At 28.2% G+C, this 19692-nt stretch overlaps 1 protein-coding gene across 1 annotated transcript; it reads left to right on the forward strand.

Moving 5' to 3' along the window:
• The first annotated feature begins 3941 nt into the window (after positions 1-3941).
• On the forward strand, positions 3942-18956 carry LOC129951969 (uncharacterized). The gene is made up of 3 exons (XM_056064370.1): positions 3942-4328; positions 17362-17538; positions 17599-18956. The coding sequence occupies exons 1-3, from the start codon at positions 4262-4264 to the stop codon at positions 17799-17801; spliced, it is 447 nt and encodes a 148-aa protein (XP_055920345.1). The 5' UTR covers positions 3942-4261; the 3' UTR covers positions 17802-18956.
• Positions 18957-19692: the final 736 nt, after the last annotated feature.

The following is a 19692-nucleotide window of genomic DNA, read 5'->3' on the forward strand; positions in this document are numbered from 1 at the left end:
ACTATGTCATTGCCATTATGCAGGTCTATAAGATGTTTAGTACGTAGGCCTTTCAAAATTCAATGCATTTGCAGATGTTTGATGCCGTTTTTATGTTTTATTGTTGTACGAATATGTTAGAGGGGATTTTGAATATATGATGAGATTATTTTTATTTTTATGTATGAATAGATTAATTAAGCATAGTTTTATGTTGTAGACAAGAAAATTATCATTATTATTGATGGTGAATAAAACAGGCCGTTTCAAAAAAATAGTAGTCAATTGAGATTTATATAAGAAATGTTGGTAGTAAGGGTTCATCCGTATTAGGTTGAACTTTGATGATCATAATCACCGGAATAATTGGTCGATATTATTATTTTTTTTTCCAAGCATAACAAAGTTCAATGTTAACAGATAACAAAGTTTTTTTTTATTATTTTCAGTAGAACAATTTTGTAGTTTGTAAAACAAGAGAATTCTTTGCTCAAAAAAAAAATAGATATGGCAACGCATATGTTAAAAGTGATATTAACATCTGTATAGCCAAGAAAAGGTGATTCAGCTCAATAGAAGCTTTTTTTTTCTTGTTAGTATCCTACCTTTACCTTTACCTTTCTTTCGAAAACCAAATTCCTTATAAGAAGCTTTCAATATTAAAATTAATAAAATTCTTTAATCACTTAAGGACTTAATGGAAAGATCATTTCCAGAATTCTTTGTGAGTATATTGATAATTTGTTTCACGCTAAGTTTTCTTTTAATGGATAAATAATATTTAGTCTTGCCGTAGTTTTTGAAAAACCAGGATTTTATGGCATGCGTTGAAATTCTAAATTAAATGAAAAAAGAACAGATGTTGTATAGGTATAGCCTTTCCGATAATATTTGAACTTATCTGAAATGAAATCTGCTTTCTTAAGTACTGAAGCGCATACCAATTGAACAGATAACAAACAAAGACAGATTTGGGAAACTTTGGAAAAATATTGTTTGAAGCGTGGATCTCATTTGACATTCGAGTATCATGGTACCTGATTTTTAACTTCCCATAGGAAGTTATTGTAATGGGTCTGATTTGTTAAATTGAAAGTTTTGACATTTCTCGATGTTTAGAGTCGAAATAAAAGATTTTTGGAAATATGTGTATGCGTGTGGGTGTGCCTACGTTCGTATGTCCGTACATCCGTACGTTCGCAAACATTTTTTTCGTCGTCCATAGCGTGGGTGTTTTATTTTTACCATAGCAGTTTAAAAAAGGTGAACATTTTGGTTAACCCAAAATATCTCATGAACCAACGACGCTAGAGACTTGAAATACATTTTATATTATATAGTGTAACGTGATACCAAACCAGTATATTTTTAGAAAAATATCCATTTAACAAAACTGAACAAAATTTGTCACATCGAATATTTTTCGAATAAAAAATGATTTTATGTCCAAAACAGTTTTGTGCAACTAATTATTTTTTTTAGCATCTACTAAAATTTTGAGAAAAATCGAATTGACAGTTTTCTTTTATAAAAAATATAAACCTAAAAAAACATTACTCAAAAATGGTAAAAATTGAATTTCGACTCAAATAACTTTTCAAAACTTTGAGATTTTGGCTTAAATCTAATTTTATCTTATGGGAAATATTGTCATGAACATTTGATCATTTTTTTTAAAAATCAAATTGCAAGTTTTTCAACAAAAAACTAAAACCAAAAATAAAGCGTTTCTAATAGTTCGTAACTATTGAGTTTCGACTCAAATGTCTTTTCAAAAATTAAAAATATTGGTTTCAAACTTAATTTGTCTCACTTAAAATATTGTTTTCGACATTTGGTGAATTTTTGATAAAAATCCAACTGTCCGTTTATTCATAGAAAAATAAAATCTACAAAGAACAGTACAAACATTTTGTAAAAATGATGTTCGATACTCGATACGTAAACAATATTGACTTTAAATTAATTGTATTCATCTAATCTATATTTGTTTATATAAGAAACAAAAACTTGTAAGATTAGTAAACAATTTTCTAAATTAATTAAATTTGGTTAACGACTAAAAAATCTCGTTAGCAAAATTAGATTTTGAAGTCAAATTAATTCATTATATGAAAAATATTGTTGGTAATTTTAATTTGTTTAAGAATAATCCAACTGACAACTTTTTTTAACACAACACGAAAACCTACAAACTTATAAGCGAGGGTCGTATCCCAGCCTCTTTTTTATTTTTCAATACAATTTTATATTTGTAAGTTATTGTTTTTGTTCGATTTTTCGAAAGTTTATATTTTACGAAGTTTCAAGGTCCCTTGAATAAAAATCATAGGTTTTAGAGAGATGGTAGAGTGTGTGCGTAAGTATGGTCACCTCGAATATTTTCCGAACAAAAATTATATATGATCCAAAATAATTGTATGTATCAAGGAATTCCATTTATCAAATTTGGTAAATTTTTTAGAAAAAATGAACTGACGATTTTATTACAAAAAGTAAACAACAACAATTTTAACTTTAATAACATTTTTCCTTCAAATTACTTTTATCTTGTTGGAAATAGTGTTTCTACCATTCAGACAAAATTTTTGAGAAAATCCAATTACCATTACTGTTAAATACAAATCTTTAAAAACATTTCACAAAATTGGTAAAAACTGAAATGATTTTTTTATAAAATTTTATTAAAATCGGGTTTCGAATAAAAATCTTGGGAATTAGGAACATATATTCAAATAGTGCTTATTTTATTATACTGTTTTTCACACCTTCAAAAACAACAAAAAACGATAAACAACGTGTTTTTACTCAAGTATTGCCAGAACATATAAAGATATTAGCTTACAACTTTTTTTTATCTTGACTACAATTTTGTTTTTAATATTTTATTAATCCTTTCGAAACATCGACATCCCAGCCTCTTTTTTCATAGCTTTTCTTACAAATCTTTTCTTCTTTTGATAGTATTCGAACCTATAATTCAAAATAATTCTACGGCAGTCGATTCGACTTAAATTCATAGAAATATTCCAAACAATTTTAAAAGTTGTAAGTACACAGTAAGTACTAATGGTTAGTGCGTAGACCTATCATCCAGAGGTCTTGGTTTCAATCCCTATCTGAAGGGGTATTGTATATTGAGAGAATTTGACAAATGCTCCAAAAGCAATTCTTGTCATGAAAAGTGCTTTCTCAAATTATTATCTATTCGGATCCAGCTTAAAACTATAAGCCACTCCATTACTAACATCTTTACTCGCATACAAGTATGGTTAAGAGTTCTAAGTCAATAGGCTATAGTTCTCAACGGCCTGTTCCGTTACCTAATTTATTTATTGTTTTACTCAAACAAATGACACTTTCAGCTTCTTAATTATTTTTTTCTTATCAATGTTTTGCATTTTCTGTATAAATTTCAATTTTTAGTCATACTAATAAAAAAATTGTTCGCAAAATAAAATTATTTATTTTATTGAAATATATTTACTATCGTTCTAACAGCAAAATAATTGTTGGTTATTAATTTAAACAAAAAAAGACTAATTAAAAGCATTAATAATAAGTTTATAGTGAATTTAGTTATCGAATGTATCTTTTTTTGTTTTTCTATGCCTTTGGAACCAAATCAACTCAATTTCATTGTCTTTTTTTAAATTTTAAATTGAATCTGTAACAACAACATACGTCGCAACCGGAAATATTTTTTTTTATTATCATAGACACAAACCATCACATAAACTTTTAACTGCGAACTAAGCATTTTACTCGAGCTTTCTGCAAACTGTCTGCTAAATAAAAGCTCTTCTCTGTTAAATTCAATAACATCCCCTGTGTGAAAATTCCTTTACACTGTTTTGTAGTTCTATTTTTCCAAATACGTCATACACTCTTGACTTCTTGTGCGTGAAGCTAACTGATGCCTTCTTCAGTATTTTGTTTTTGTTACTTTATTTTTTCAAGTTTCAACCCCAATTGTGTGGAGCTCCTATTTTCTTTAAGAAAATAACCGTCAGTTGTTGTTCAGTTGGGCAAGTGTTTAGTTTAGCTCTTCCAATTTATCTTTTCTGATAAAAAAAAATCAAAAATAAAAAAAAAGTTTAACATCACATCACCACCGGAAATTGTGATTTACCCTTAATTTCTGTAACTACTGACTGCAGTCAGTGTATGTGATTTAATTGTTATTATTGTGTGTGCATTAATTAATAAATTGAATTCCATCAATCTCTGTCTTGCTTAATCGTTCGCTAATATTATAAAGACTACTAATCTTACCAAAACCATGTCGAAGTCAACAAAGCTCTTTGTCACGGGACTATGCCTTATTGCTAGTATTTCATTTAATGAAGGTTCGTATAAGAAAATTAAAAACATTAATTAAACACACAAAAAATAATATTTTTTTTGCTTATTACTTAAAATAAATTTAAACATGCGGCGCGGCGGCGGCGGTGGCGAGGACACTCCTTGCCTTGAGATACTATAATATTTTCGAAAATATAACATTTTCGAAATTAATTACTTTTATTAACTGAAAATAATATTAAGAGTATTAAGACAAGTGGCAGGCAGTCATAGTGAGGCTAATGACCCTCCATCATAAAGAACGTTCGTCGTTCTGTCCTTTCTTCCCGTTGTCGTCGTTATTGTCGTACGTCGTTGTCGTCAATCGCTTAGTGTGTCTTTTGACGCGGCTTTGACGTGCACAAAACAATTTTCCCCAAAGAGGAAAATTCCAATGACTTACAAATATATACATACATACTTTGAGTATGTAACGCTCAGTATGATGTTTTTCTTTTACATACACGTGACAGGTGATCATCTACGGTGCGGGCAAGAGGATAACCTTGAATCATGGCCACTCTTAAGTGAAATTATTGCTTCTTCTTGAGACTGAGACTATATCGAGGTTGACGGCTGATGCTGCGGTAGCAAACAACGACGGATGGCGAAAGAGGTCTTTAGAATGAGCGATTTCAGGTGGATGTGCATCATATTTTATTTGGCCAAGTTCATAGAAATTACATTTAATTTATTTGGAGTCAATCCATCTGTCTGGATAATGTTTCCTTGATCCCCACAGAAGTTCGTTTTTCTGATCTTTTGTTTATACCAAAAGTCAAGAGAACCATTAAAATTTTGTTTGCATTTTCGAAATAATTATTATTGGTCGTGGCCCCGGCGGCGGTCGCTGAGGTGAGGTGCTTGAAGGAATACTTTAACCCCAAAACCTATGTAAGGAAAAATTTACATTCTTCAAGTAATTTTTGTATTTTTTAATAAAGCCCAACAATCTTAAAAATGATTTTTGTAAATATCGTTTAGTTTTTTTAACACGTCTCTCTATGCACATTGAATATCATATTTTTAGCCTTTCCCGAAATCACTTGTTGAGAGAAGTTATTTACAAAAATTCTTGCGCTATATATTTTAAGACTTAAAATTATAACTGACATTTCTTTTAAAAAATACCATTTAATTAAAAAAAACTTAATGCATAAATATATTTTTGAAAACCGTTAAATTGTATTTTTTTAAATATAATTTCATATTAATAAAATTTTTCACTATTTTTTTACGAATGCTTCTCCAATACTTGCCTTCGTGTACGTCTCAAGAAAAAAATTACATAATTACATATTAAGTACGTCGGAACTCATCGATAACCTTGATATATTCCTTCCATGTTTTGATAGCTAGAAGCTAAAAATACAGTTAAATTTGATATTCAACACTCACTCGTTGCATGATAGCACGAATATTATGCCACATGATGTCCTTAAGGTATATATAAGTATCTTACCTTTACATTGCTCTATAGAAATTGTTGCTTAATTTGAGAGGTGTGTTTATGATGGTATTTTTGTATGGTTTCCATAAGTAATAATTGTTTGATGGGATACCATCGAAACACAATTTTTTGTACGAATAATAAAGTTTTCTAAGAAAACAACAACTATTTTTATCCTTGAATTTATCGTTATTGTTATTCCAACAAATGACCTCAAAGGATAACTTACGTATCTTCCATATTTGAAAACAACCCAATACTGTATGTTTTTCGTTTTATTTTTAGTACCTTATTGCATCAAATCGAATAATAGGTATGATGCAATCTTTTTAATTCATTTCAAAGGCAACGTGTGGTTTTATTGAACAATTAAGGTAATTGCTATGTGAGAGGGATTTTTTGAATTTTAAATTAAAAGGATTTATCTATAGATATAACTTTTTCTGAACTTAATTTTGAATTCTCATAGGTTGAAGAAAAAACCTGTTTTTCTAATTTAAATACATAATTAGTTTGCTTTAACAAGACAACAAACTTCTGAGATTTTTGTAATTAAATGAGTATGAAAGTGAGATAAAATGTCTGCTAAGTCTAAGTCATAGACGTGAAACACTCTCACTAAACATCGATTACAAACAAACTTACAAAGGTCAAAAAATAATCACCGCTTTCGCGATTGTCGTTTATCAATTGATGCTTGATAAATATCAAAGTATCAAATTTGTATGATGTTCAAGACTAATGAGATAATCAAAAAATTGCAGACACTTGTATTCATAAAAAAAATGTTTTAATTTCTTGATAAATTAAGTTATAAAAGAACGAATTTCAATACTTCAATCAATTGATTATTGATAGTCGCAAAAGTGGTCTAAGAGATTTCAAACATAACGAAAGTATGTGTTTGGGTGTTGGATCATAAGTACTTGATTTAATATATAATGTTTGTTTGATTGGGCTTTAATGATCAATATTCTTGATGCAATTAATAAAAAACTAAAACTGGTTCATAAAGAAGACATCGACAACATAAGCTCGCTGTATAGTGTTGCCATAAGAAGTGATAAATTGTGATATTAGTTTTACCTTTGTTGTGTTTTTGTTCCATTATTTAAAATTGTTCGTTTATTTATCTTTTTATTTGTGTTATTTATTTATTTATTCAACTTTTCATAACAACAAAAAAATGTAATAGCACAGTTAACTCAAAACTAATAAATTTGAAAAATCCCTTATAGAAGATGGAAAATAGACAGCTAAACGTCGGGTAACAGAAGATCAATTATTTTTTTATTAATTTCATCAAGAACATCGATCATTAAAGCCCAATCAAACAAACATTATATATTTGTGAAAGTAATTATTCATTTAGGTCTATGTTCTTGAAGTAGGGTATAGTAACTCCCGCTTAATTGCATCTCGCTTAATTGATTTTCCCTCTGAATTAATCGAAAAAATCGCGTATATTTCCCATATACATACAACAGCTTTATTTTTGGTAATTAAACACACTGTAATTAAATTAATCGCTTAATGGATCTTAAAAAAATGCAACTAACAACCTTAAACAAGTCAAAATCAAGAAGTGCATTAATAGTCGAAGCTTTTGTAACTTGGAAGCACTGAAATTGGCAGCACTGCTGCTTCATAACAAATTACAAAATTGCAGATTCCTGTTTTTTGTTTTCTGTCTTTTCCAATTTCAGTTTTGATGGTCGCATCGTCATGGGCATTAATTAAGATGAATATTTTATTTTTATAAATTTTAATTTTATAAATTGGGCTTATTGAACCACACGGATAATTGACCGAAAAATCTGACAAAATGGCCAATGCAATTAAGCGGGGAATACTGTACCTGGTTTTGGTGTAATCCTAAACAAATTTTGAAATGGAAATACAAAAGTTGACGAAAAGAAAAGGGTTTCGAACAAAATTAAGCACGTCGACTCTTATTGTAGTTTTAAATTATTTTGGGAAATTATTAAGACGGTATGTCTTTCTAAAAGGGGTTGTAAATTGATATTTTAAAATTTTGTATTTAGCAGTCAATAAATAATTATTTCCGCTGATGGTGAAAAATTATAAAAATCGGTATAATTTGAATGCATTTCAGGAATCGAGTTTTGTGTTTTATGTCATTTTGTTGACAACGAATCGTCAAACCTGGGCATACTTCACTACTGCCCGCCAAGAAGGTGATTTTCGACGACTTAAAAGTACAATATCTATGGGAACAATTTTCACAAGTATCAATTGAATTCCAACAATGTTAACACGTTTTTAAAAAGTATATCATTCCATTTGTAGAAATGGGGCACATTTTACTTTTTAAATGTCAAAAGATGACACCCGAAAAATGCCTGAAATGTATTATTCCAATTATATGTAGCTAAGCGATAAGTTAAAAATAACTTGAAAACAATTGATCTCAGATAATTTGGAAAATGATTTTTGTAACTCACAAAACACCGACATTAATTCCACTTGTCAAGAAGATCAGACAAAATTTGTCGATAATATAAGACTTCGGGAACTGAAGCGGTTCTTTAAATATTGAACTTATTGGACGAATTCTTAAGAAATCTACAGAAAACGGTTGAAGTCAACTTTGGAAACATAAGTATCAATTTTTAAAACTATAGTTTTTTAAAATATTAACAACAAAACAACACATCTTCTGAGAATGTTTCCCCTATTCTTTCCTTAATGACATCATTTTGCTTGATATTTATCCATTCAATGTCTTGTCTCTATAAATTATATTTATCAAGATCAAGTTCGTGTAATTTGCTCATATGCAATTTTATTTCTTAATTAATTGAGGTGCGTTTGAAAAAAAAAGTAAAAACAAGATATGTGCACGTTTTTCTATTACTATTAGAATCTTATGTACATAACCTAATTAAGTTAGTTAAATTTTACAATTCTTCGTAGATTTATTTCACTATAAACATGATTTAGAAATAAACAACCTTTACCTACTTTTATGTACATAGCTACTCGTATGGATGTATGATCCTTGCAAATTTAAAACAACAACTTGTGGAAAGGGTGTATGTCGTCATGGTAACGGTACATGTATTCTTTGTTGCAAGTTCACATGAAAGTTTAGCCACGAGAAAAAGTTATAACTTCTCCTCTATTTTTGTTTGTATATTTAATTTTATGATGTAAATGAACCTCTAAAACACTATGTCTTGCTAATTTTATGCCATGTCAAACAAACATTTACACTTTTCCCTTCTTCGTTTGTCCTTGTTGTGACTGCAAGCATAGGATATGGTTTAAGTATATGGGCCATGTGCCTTCAGGTTGAAGAAACTTATTGTGTGTGTCCTTCAAAAACAAAATATATATGTATAGAAAATGAAAAACGCGTATCGTGAAAAATTAAAACGTGCTATGTCATAATACAATAATGGTGTCGTATATTTTCAATAAAACTAACCTTACCTTCATTTGACGTGCTTTAAGGAATTGCATGTTTTAGCTGGTTTGTCAAGGTTATAATTTTATTGAATACTAAAAACAACTTGTTACTAACATTTTCTTCGAAATAAAGCTACTAAATTCAAAGAGACCTAATGCAAGAGTGATATTTTACTTTTCAAAATTTAACTTGTAGTTATTTACTAAATCGGTATGACTTCTGTGTTTCTGACACTACAAATCCGTTCTCAAACTTAAGGTATTTTTGCTGTTTTATTTATTTTTTAAACTTTTACTGTTTGGACTTGTTTAAATACACCGTTTATCATAAAAAGGACAAGGCCGAAATAGCTATAATAAGTAGCAAGATACTAAGAAAATTACGAATTAGTTAAATGCTTAGAGATTATTAATTAATTGTTTAAAATTTTCCTTTTCGAGATGAATGTGACCCAAATTTCTATACTTAAAAAATAGGGTATTTAAGAAGTATTGGATGCGTAAGAAATTCGAATTCGAGATTTTAATCAAACATGATATTATATTGGTAACGAAGTGGAAAAATGTGGGCCCCCCGATTAAATCCACCTGTCGGTTTGTATATGCACCTCAAGCCCAAACAATTTAATCGTTTGAGTTCAAACATGGAGGTTTAGGTATGAAGAAGATTTGCGTTACTTTTCAAGAACTTATGAAGCCATTTTTTGCAAAATATCTTATACTGTCTTAATAATATTTGATAAATAAAAAAGTCAATTCGATATCTCAAAAACGGGTCAGTATTTTCTAACAAAAATTAAATGTAAAACGTATATTAATAAGCTTTAAAAATTGCATATATTAAACTTAAATTGAAAAATTGTATTAACACAAAATAGATTTAACAACAAAAATTTAACAAATAATTTTTTTAAAGGTACATTTTAATTTTTTTAACTGGCAACGTTACAACTGCTAAAAAATTTAAGCACTGGTAATACATTTCTTAGAACGAAGTCCAACAAAAATAACACCATATCCTTTTAGGAAATACCAAAAGTCACGTAAAATTATTGTTAAACCTATTTTCTTTCCACTTCGCTATCATTTCCATCAAAAAATCCATAATAATCCCTATAATTCCTATTTACCGCATTTAAAAACAATAATTTACCTTTTACCTATTACCTATATATTTTATATTATATACCCTGCTGACTCTTTTCAATGTATGTAATTCCTTCACAGCTGGTTATTTGAGCTCCATGTCGATATCATGATTGTTAGACTGTACTCACTCCTTAGGTATACAACCATAACATAAATGATTCCTTTTTTTGTTGGTTTTGTTTTTGCTTCTAAGTTCGAAACCAGAAACCTTAATGTATTAATGGATCAATAACTATGGCGTCCCAAAGGGAAATCGGTGTATTTCATAGCACAGGTGTAATTTGATCCTTCGGACTTGTCAATAAGTTCCCTGATGGAACATGAAAAGAAATTGTATTACAAAAATAAAACTACTTGTATAAAACTTAATGGCTTACTATGACAGAAATACAAAAAATGTATGAATTAACACAATTACCTAAAACAAAAAATACCTAGTAAACATAAAGGTTATATAAATTAACTCTTAATGACAACACGCAAAAAATTTAATGTAATAGACTTTGATCTAAACTTTGAGGTGTAACTTAAAGCAACAAACAACCGTCCCCAACAAAATTAATCAAAAGTTATTTTTAACATTAAGAGGGTAAAAATATATATTTTTCAATTAATTTTTAATTTTAAAAACAAAATCCCATATTTGTATATAAAAGTGCATATTGGGGATTATATAATTCAGTGTAGGTCAGCCATCATTGGTTGGGGGTGAAGCATATTCAGCTCTTCTCTGGTGCATTTTTATTATACCAAAATGCTATAAAATATTTGGCATTAAATTCTTAATCCAACTTTTATAATCAAAAATTGCAATCGAAAAGCGAGTGGTCTAGCCAAACAAAATAAACACAAATGTATAGGTCTACCCGTATGCACGAGTTTGTTCAATTAAAGTGGCCACAATAAATCGATAAAATTTTGGTTTTTCGTGTGTGAAAATAAAACAAACAAAGAAATGCATATTCTATCGTAAAAAAAGAATTATTCATCAGAATTCTTCATTCAAAAATATATGAAAAAATGCAGCCAGATGCTCGATTTGACGTTAGTTTGAATGAGATATATCATTATTTACATTTATAAATTTAAAAATATTATTTCTGTTACTAAAGTATACAAACAACAAATATTACCTGGTGTGTATAAGTAAAGCATTTTTGAATGTTGAATAGGTTAGGTACATCAAATTTTTGGTGATTTAGTGTTTTGTGTTTGTTTATTACTTCAATGTTTTTTTGTTGTTTTTTAAACAAACGAAAATACTTTCGGTTTAATCATCTTACAAACATACTTGTTGTATATATTATTTATAGGTATTTTAGATAGGTACTATTTCTGGCTATATTCCAAAAATTCTTTTCTTGTGGTTAATTAGTATTTTTTTTTATTTTTAATTAAGTAATCAATATTTTGTATAATGTTCACACTACAATATATTTAAGATATATTTTATCGTAAAAAAGAGGCTGGGATGCGACCCACACTGATAACTTTTCATCCCGTTTGTCGATTTGTCTTGTTTAAAAGTTTGTAGGTTTTCTTGTTTAAAAAAAAAACTTATTTGAATTATTCTTAAAAATTACCAACAATATTTTGCATTATATAATGAAATAGTTTGATTTCGAAATCTATTTTTGCTAACCCAATTTGTACCAATTTTAGTAGCATTTCTTAAAAAATTGTATTTTTTATTTATGAAGGTACTATTTTTTGTAGAATTTATTTTTTATAAAAAATGGACTGTTGGATTTTTATAAAAAAAAAAAAAAACATTGGACGTCGAAAATAATATTTTCTGTGCGATAAAATAAGTTTGAAACCGATATTTTTAATTTTTAAAAAGATATTTAAGTCAAAAATCAATTTTAACAAACTTTTAGTAATGCTTTTTTAGGTTTTTATTTTTTGTAAGAAAACTGTGAATTCGATTTATGCCTTTACCTTAAATTTTGGAAAGATGTTTGAGTCGAAAATCAATTTTTACTAACTTTTATTAATTTTTTTAGGTTTTCATTTTTTGTAAAAAAAAACTGTCAATTTGATATTTCTCAAAATTTTACCAGATGTTAAAAACGTTATACTTCATTTCACAAAATTGTTTTCAATATAAAATCATTTTTATTCGTAAAATTGCCAAGCTCACAGATCGCCGTACACAGCCTGTTGCTCAAGCACCCATTCAAAGTATCAACGACGACGTTGTGAATGGTCAGTGATCTTCATTGATTGGGTAAGCTGGACTTTATATGGATGAAGGTGTAGATCCAAATGCAAAATATGCCTTAAAGTGTCGTAAGACAATCCAATTCCTTAGAACGATGAGGAATTGACACTATTAACTACAGCATCGACATTTTCAGTGGTACAAGCGAACGATGCCATAGAATATTTGTAACCAATCCAGTTTCTTTAAATTTCTTCACAATTTTGATAATTGCTTGCTTAGTTAGACGATTATATAAACCATAATCTCCTATTAAAGCACAATATGTGGCTAGGGCAGAATCACCATTTTTGTAGTTGGTTTTAATAATTTGTTAAGCGATATTATGGGATCCATTTTCATAAATGTAACTGAAAGAAAATAATTTGTTTAACAACTTTTTTTGATGACAGACAGATGTCAAATTCCAGCCCTATACTTTTGAGAAAATAATTGATTGATTCTTCTTCAAAGGATAAAGTTCTTAATTTCACCAATATTAATTCTCAAAACTTTAATATAAAGATTTTTTTTCGTCCTGGGTTACAAAACAAAGCTATGAGGTTTCATTTGATATTGTCCCTTTATGAACTTGCCCCTTTATGAACAACACAAATAATTAAAAAAAAAAAAAAAAATTTAATAGTTTTTAAGTTTACTTAACTAAGATACAAATTGTTAGGCTTAGGAACACAAATAAACAAATAACAGAAAAAAACACAAAGAATTGCTATCAGCTCTAATCAATTACAATTATCAACAAGATTTAGATTTTGTTCTTGGCAATCAAATTTCAATTTTTTAACCTTAATTTAAAATAAAATAAATTGGCAACAGTCCGTTGAGAACTAGTGCCTAGTGACTTACGACTCTCAACCATTCCTGTGTGCACAGTAATTTTGTCAGGATTGGAGGAGATCTACAGTTTTAAGCCAAATCCGAACGGCTAATTTGCGAAATCACTTTTTTATGACAAGAGTTACTCTTGGAGAATTTGTCAATTCCTCGCAAGAGGCAGTACCCGTGAAAAGAATTTAGATGGCATAGGCAGGGATCGAACCCAATAATTACTGAGGCCATTTAAAATCATGCAATAGTTTTTTTTATTAAATCATTATGGTTTTCCATATCCATGAAAGGGATCCGATAATAAATAAATATAAAATATTTATATTTATTTTTAAAATAAAATAGGTCGCACGAAATTGGTCACACAGCAATTCATATGTTTATAATTAAACAACAGGTTTAGCCCTAAACTTAGGTATAAATTTATTTATAAATAGCGTAAACTCTGGACTAGCTTAATAACAACTTAGCAAGAGTTTAGTAAACATCTATGAATATGCCCCAATGATATTTAAATTTTTAAAGATACACCTTCTTAGAAGAAAGTTGCCCCGTGTTCATTTTATTTTTCTTTAAAATAGTAATTTCACCTCAAGCTGAAGTCCAAATTTTAAATACAATCGTTTCAGTTTTTGCATTCTATATCATCACTAAATGCAAATAAGCTTTAAAGTTAAACATGTTTATTAAAAATTAATTTTAGAGAGACTAATCTTTCCACAACTATAGGTTGATAAAATACGATATTATTCGAAGACATACAAATGTAATTTGTGGACTATTGTTTTTACACTCAGGACAAATTGTTATATATCTGTCTTGATTCATGATATTTGTCCTTGTATATTAAATTTTTATCTGTATACCCATAATTTAAAGGAAATATGAACCAATTGAACAAAAGTTTTTGCTTCATACACCAAAATCTTTCATTTTTATCGGAAAAAACTACTCATTTTTCTACAATTTTTATAACATTTAGTCACGACTTATGTTTTCATTTAATACTAAAATTTGAAATATCCTTGAGTCATTTTGGAAAATAACATCAATAAAAAATTCTTCAAGTAGATATGGTAGACAATTGTCTACTAGGATAAGAAAATCCCACTGTTCTATAGTTCTGTTATATGTCAACACCCACACAATGTCAAAGATATGTTGGAAATATTTTATATAATACATACTCGTCAATGCCCTCAATAGATCATTAAAATTATTGACAGGGTGGTTCTGTTTACTAGCCAAAGAGAACACAATAAAAGAAGAAGAACACAGTAGGAGTACCAATAACCTTTCCCGCTCAATAAGTCCTCAAATTATTATATAAGATGACCTGATTTTCTAAAAACTTACTTGTGAATAAAATAATAAAAACATTCACAAGCATATATGTATTTGAAAAGAAATAGTACGCCCGCATATAAAACTTACCCACACCCACTTCGCCATCAACCGGAAGGGTGAGGTTTTCTTTTTTTGCAGATATAGTAAAATGTAGAGTTCCGATGACATCATGGCTCATGGAAGAATATAACGAAGAATACTCTTCTGTGTTGTTATCCCGATTTATTACTGCTTTAAATATCTTATGGTACTGAACAAACAATCAAAATCATCACCCTTATTTTATTTCATGTTCAAGGGGGGTAAATAACCCAAAATACGAAGTACGCACAAAATCACTAAGGAGCTGGAGCATCAGAATTCAAAAAATTTGCTATGTGTTTATCGTTCCAGAGAGTCTGGAAAATCTCACATAATGGCGTCAGCTTTTGTCGTCCTTTGTCTGTGGCGACTACAACGACGACATCCTAAACCCATTGACCCCCTTCCTTTTCCCAGATAGATTGGCGCCAATTTGTCGGGTGTTCTAGTTTAATGAATATGTATATGTATATGAGTTCGATGTTAAGGTATGTATGGTTATGTATTTGTTTTCAATGTTAATTCATAAATTCATCTGTTATACGTAACCAACAACTTGATAACGACTCTTCTTGGCACCCTTCTCACAGAGGGATGAAATAGTTTAATGGGGTCATTGTAAAATGAAGTAGTAGATGTATTTGGATTGATTTCGAATACATATCTTATTTTTTTGAAAGTCGGGTATAGGTAGGTACATTTTTATTTTTCTAATTCTTAAGACATACAAACATACAAAGATATTTAGGTAGGTTTTAGGGGATTTTGGTATTAACTACAGTTTTTAGTTTTTGTAGCTTTTTGCTTTGATGAAGCTCGTTGATAAATTGAATAATAGGTCTTGTTTTTATTTTTTGATATTTATGAGGAGATATTTTATGAAGGAAGGTTTTTTTCCCGTCGACGGAAGGCGACGACAAGCCCTGAAAGTGTTTACATAAAAGAATACACAAACGCAGCCATAAGTAAAATTTGTCATAGTTGATTTATTTATATTTTTATGATGAATGTGCATTGGGTACGTCAAGACGAATTAGTCAAAAAGGTACAAATATTATGTCAGTATAATTTTTTTTCGAAAAAATGAGCTTTTTAACCTTTATCTTTAATACACCACATAAAAAACATTTTAAGGGTTTTTACTTTCTTTATTACTTATGGAACAAAAATGTTACATTTTAAATTTTCGTTTTGATTCGGATCGATTTTCTTTATTAACTTCCCATAGGATGTTATTGTAATCGGTCCGATTTGTCGAATTGAACATTTTAAAAGGTGTCTGTACGTGTGTGTCTACGTACCTTCGCAGAGTAGTAGAGGTATCGACTTCAAATATATTTTGTCATTCAGATAATAATACAGAAAGATGCATAAATGACTCTCAAAAAAATTGCGTGAGTAGATTTCTTAACACAGAAGTTTAAAAAAAGGTGAACATTTTGGTTAATCCTAAATATCTCACAAATATCTTTTCAAAAATTTGAGATTATGGCTTTCAACTTTTGTGTTTTCAACATTCGGTATCGTTTTGAGAAAAATAGAATTGACAATTTTCTTACAAAAAATAAAAAAATAAAACAAAAATTAAAAAATAGGTTAAAATTGATTTTCGACTCAAATTACTTTTCAAAACTTTGAGGCATTGGCTTTAAACTAATTTTATCAATTCATTTTATCTTATAATAAATCTTTTTTTTAACATTCAATACAATTTTAAGAAAATTCGAATTGACAGTTTTTCAACAAAAAATAAAAACCTAAGAAAAAAATACTAAGACTTAGTACAAATCTACTTTAGACTCAAATATCTTTTAAAATTTTTGTATATTGGATTTAAACTAGGCTTTCTCACGAAAAATATTGTTTTCGACATTCCGTAATTTTTTTATAAAAAATCAACAGTCCATTTTTTCATAAAAAAAAAATAAAATCTACAAAAAATACTACGCAAATTTCGTAAAAATGTATGTTTGGTTTCGATATCTCGTGAGCAATAGAAGATATTGACTTCAATTATTTTCAATCATCCAATTCGTATTTGTTTATATAAGAAATAAAAACTTTTAAGAATTTCTACAAAAACTGGTAAAAATTGGTTTTCGACTAAAAATCTGGTTATCAAAAATAGATTTTGAAATCAAACTATTTCGTGATATGCAAAATATTGTTGGTTATTTTAAAATTATTAGAATAATTAAACTGATATTTTATTTTAAAGATCCCGAAAACCTAAAGCAAGACATGTTGACAGATGGAATGGGAAGTTATCAGTGTGGGTTGCATCCCATCCCTCTCTTTTTTAAAAAATATTAGGATTCGTGAAATTTCAGTCGAATTTCAGAAGATGGTGCACAGGAAGTGATATCGTAGTAGGTTTTCAGAATTTTTGGACAAAATGCTGGGCTGTAATAAGAAAAGTTCGTGCTCTTGCAGAAATAATAATATTCTAATACATTATGTCTTGATTTCATAAATATTAGATTATAAAAAAAACATGTGCTTATTGAGTTTTCTGTTTTCTTTACAGCCCTAGAATGCTACCACTGCAGTTCGGAAACAATTGGCAGTGAACAATTTTGTGGACAAGTTTTTCGAGAGGATAAGATTCCCGAAACATTGGAAAGATATAATTTGAGTGTTGTTCGTTCTTGTACTTCAACTTCTGAACATTTAATTCCAACATGTCGAAAAATCGAAGAAAAGAGTAAATCTCATATTTCATTTTAAAATAATAATTTGTCAGTAATTAGTTTTTATTTTGTAGGAAATGGAAACATCATCACCAAACGCTTTTGTTTCTACACCAACAAATCCGATTCAATTTTCTGCAATGAACCTCATGATGGTAGCCGAGAATTTTGTCAAGATTGTTTCACCAACAAATGTAATTCAGCATCTCAATTGATTGCTCAACAATTAGGATTTATTCTCATTCCTTTACTTATTGCAAAAGTAACTCTCATTTAAATTGATTAATTTTAAACTTTTTATATTTTCAATATATTTAGTTTTAAATGCATATAAATTGAATCATTCTGAGAGTGCTTTATAAATAGCCAAAAATTATACTCATTTTAAGCAAAACCATATTAAGTTACAAGAGTCGTGTCTATATTTATAGTCAAATGTAAGACAGCTTGTCTAAGTTGGACAAATTTAAAACATCAGTAATATGTTAATTCAACTGACTTTTGTATAGAATGACAAAAAAGACACAAAATAAAGAATTATTCAAATAAGTTAAATTTAAAGTCTGTATTTTAAGTATCAGAGAATGTGTTGTAGAATGTTTAATTTCTTTAGCCATTCAAAAACAAACTGCCAATACATCTTTCAAATAATATATTGAATTTTTGGTTTTACACATTTTCAACACATTCTTTTTACGTAATATTTTTAAACTTTCTAATTTTATATCTAAAATAAACATAAACAAAACAAAAGAAGAGTTATGAATAAATCGTGCTGGATAAATTATATGAACTATAAATAATTAATTAAGAATGTACCTGTATCTATGCTTTTTTTAAAACTCTTAAGTACTTTTTATCTCGAATAAAAACAATTGGTTAGTAATATAAAAATTAAAAGACGTTAATGACAAATTTAAATTTATATAAATTATTATATTATACAAACAAAATTTTATAAATGTGCTTGGTAAAAATGTTTAAAGTAAAATGTTATAGAAATAGAATATTATACATTATGTAAATGTTGTTACTACATATATGATATTAAGTTACTGTTTCTATATTCTTAAAAAAAAAAACTTATTCTGAGTGTAAAAAAGTCTCTTTTTAAAAAATATACCTATTATTGGAAAAAGAAGAAGTTGCATACGTATTCCTATGTACATTTAACAAAAATTATTAAAATAAAAACCATCGAGATTATAATTATATACCTACACATAAAAAAATTTGCTTTAAATAAATTTATTGGTATGTGAATTTCCAAAGTTGTTAAAATGAAATTTAAATATTATAAAAAAATAGTAACCATTTTACTGTCATAATTTCCTTCTATCACTGATAACCGTTTTGTCATTTTAAAATGTTTATATTTTCATTAACTTTTTAATTTAAAGATACAAAATAATAAAAACAAAATTAAAATAAAGGATTTTCGATTTATTTTTTAACTTGAAAATATATAAGAAATTAAAAGCAGAGATACTATTTGGGTTTTCTTCATTTAAATTATTTGAACAGATCGTGAGGAAACGATTTGCCTTTTCATAATTACATAGAGCGTATTTCTTGTTTTAAGTATTAAAAGAATTTAAAATTGAATACATTTGCTTTTGAAAAAATGATTTAATTTAGTTGAATAAAACAGTACCATCAACAATTGAATAAAATATTAGCCAAATGGAAGCCATGGCTACGGTTGTGCAACCATTAAACTTTCGATGATTAATTGACATAAATTTGTAGATTTAAGAAGTCTAACCTTAATGGCTATTGTGATAAGTTCTTCGAAAAAAAACAGTCAGGACATTTTTCGAGTCCCAAGTTCAACAAATGTGCTTATAAAATTAGACTTTGGAGTGGATATGGGACTCATCACTGTAGAAGTTTTTTTATTTCGAACCTAGCATAATTACGGGCTTTAAAAAGAGACTGGGATGCAACCCACGCTGATCACTTCCCATCCCGTCTGTCTATTTTTCTTACTTAAAAGATTTGTAGATTTTCGTGTTTTGTTAAAAAAAGTTGTCAGTTGAATTATTCTAAACAATTATAAAATTACAAACAATATTTTTATGATAAAATAGTTTGATTTTAGTCCAAGACCAATGTTTTTCAATTTTTTAATAATAGTATCATTTGGGTACTATTTTTTGTAGATGTTT

Source organism: Eupeodes corollae, chromosome 3, assembly GCF_945859685.1.
Source record: "Eupeodes corollae chromosome 3, idEupCoro1.1, whole genome shotgun sequence".
Taxonomy (NCBI): Eukaryota; Metazoa; Arthropoda; class Insecta; order Diptera; family Syrphidae; genus Eupeodes; species Eupeodes corollae.

Coding starts and splice junctions, on each gene's coding strand:
- LOC129951969 (XM_056064370.1), top strand. CDS start 4,262: ATGTCGAAGTCAACAAAGCTCTTTGTCACGGGACTATGCCTTATTGCT. Junction 4,329..17,361: donor TAGTATTTCATTTAATGAAG/GTTCGTATAAGA, acceptor TTTTCTTTACAG/CCCTAGAATGCTACCACTGC. Junction 17,539..17,598: donor TCGAAAAATCGAAGAAAAGA/GTAAATCTCATA, acceptor TTTATTTTGTAG/GAAATGGAAACATCATCACC.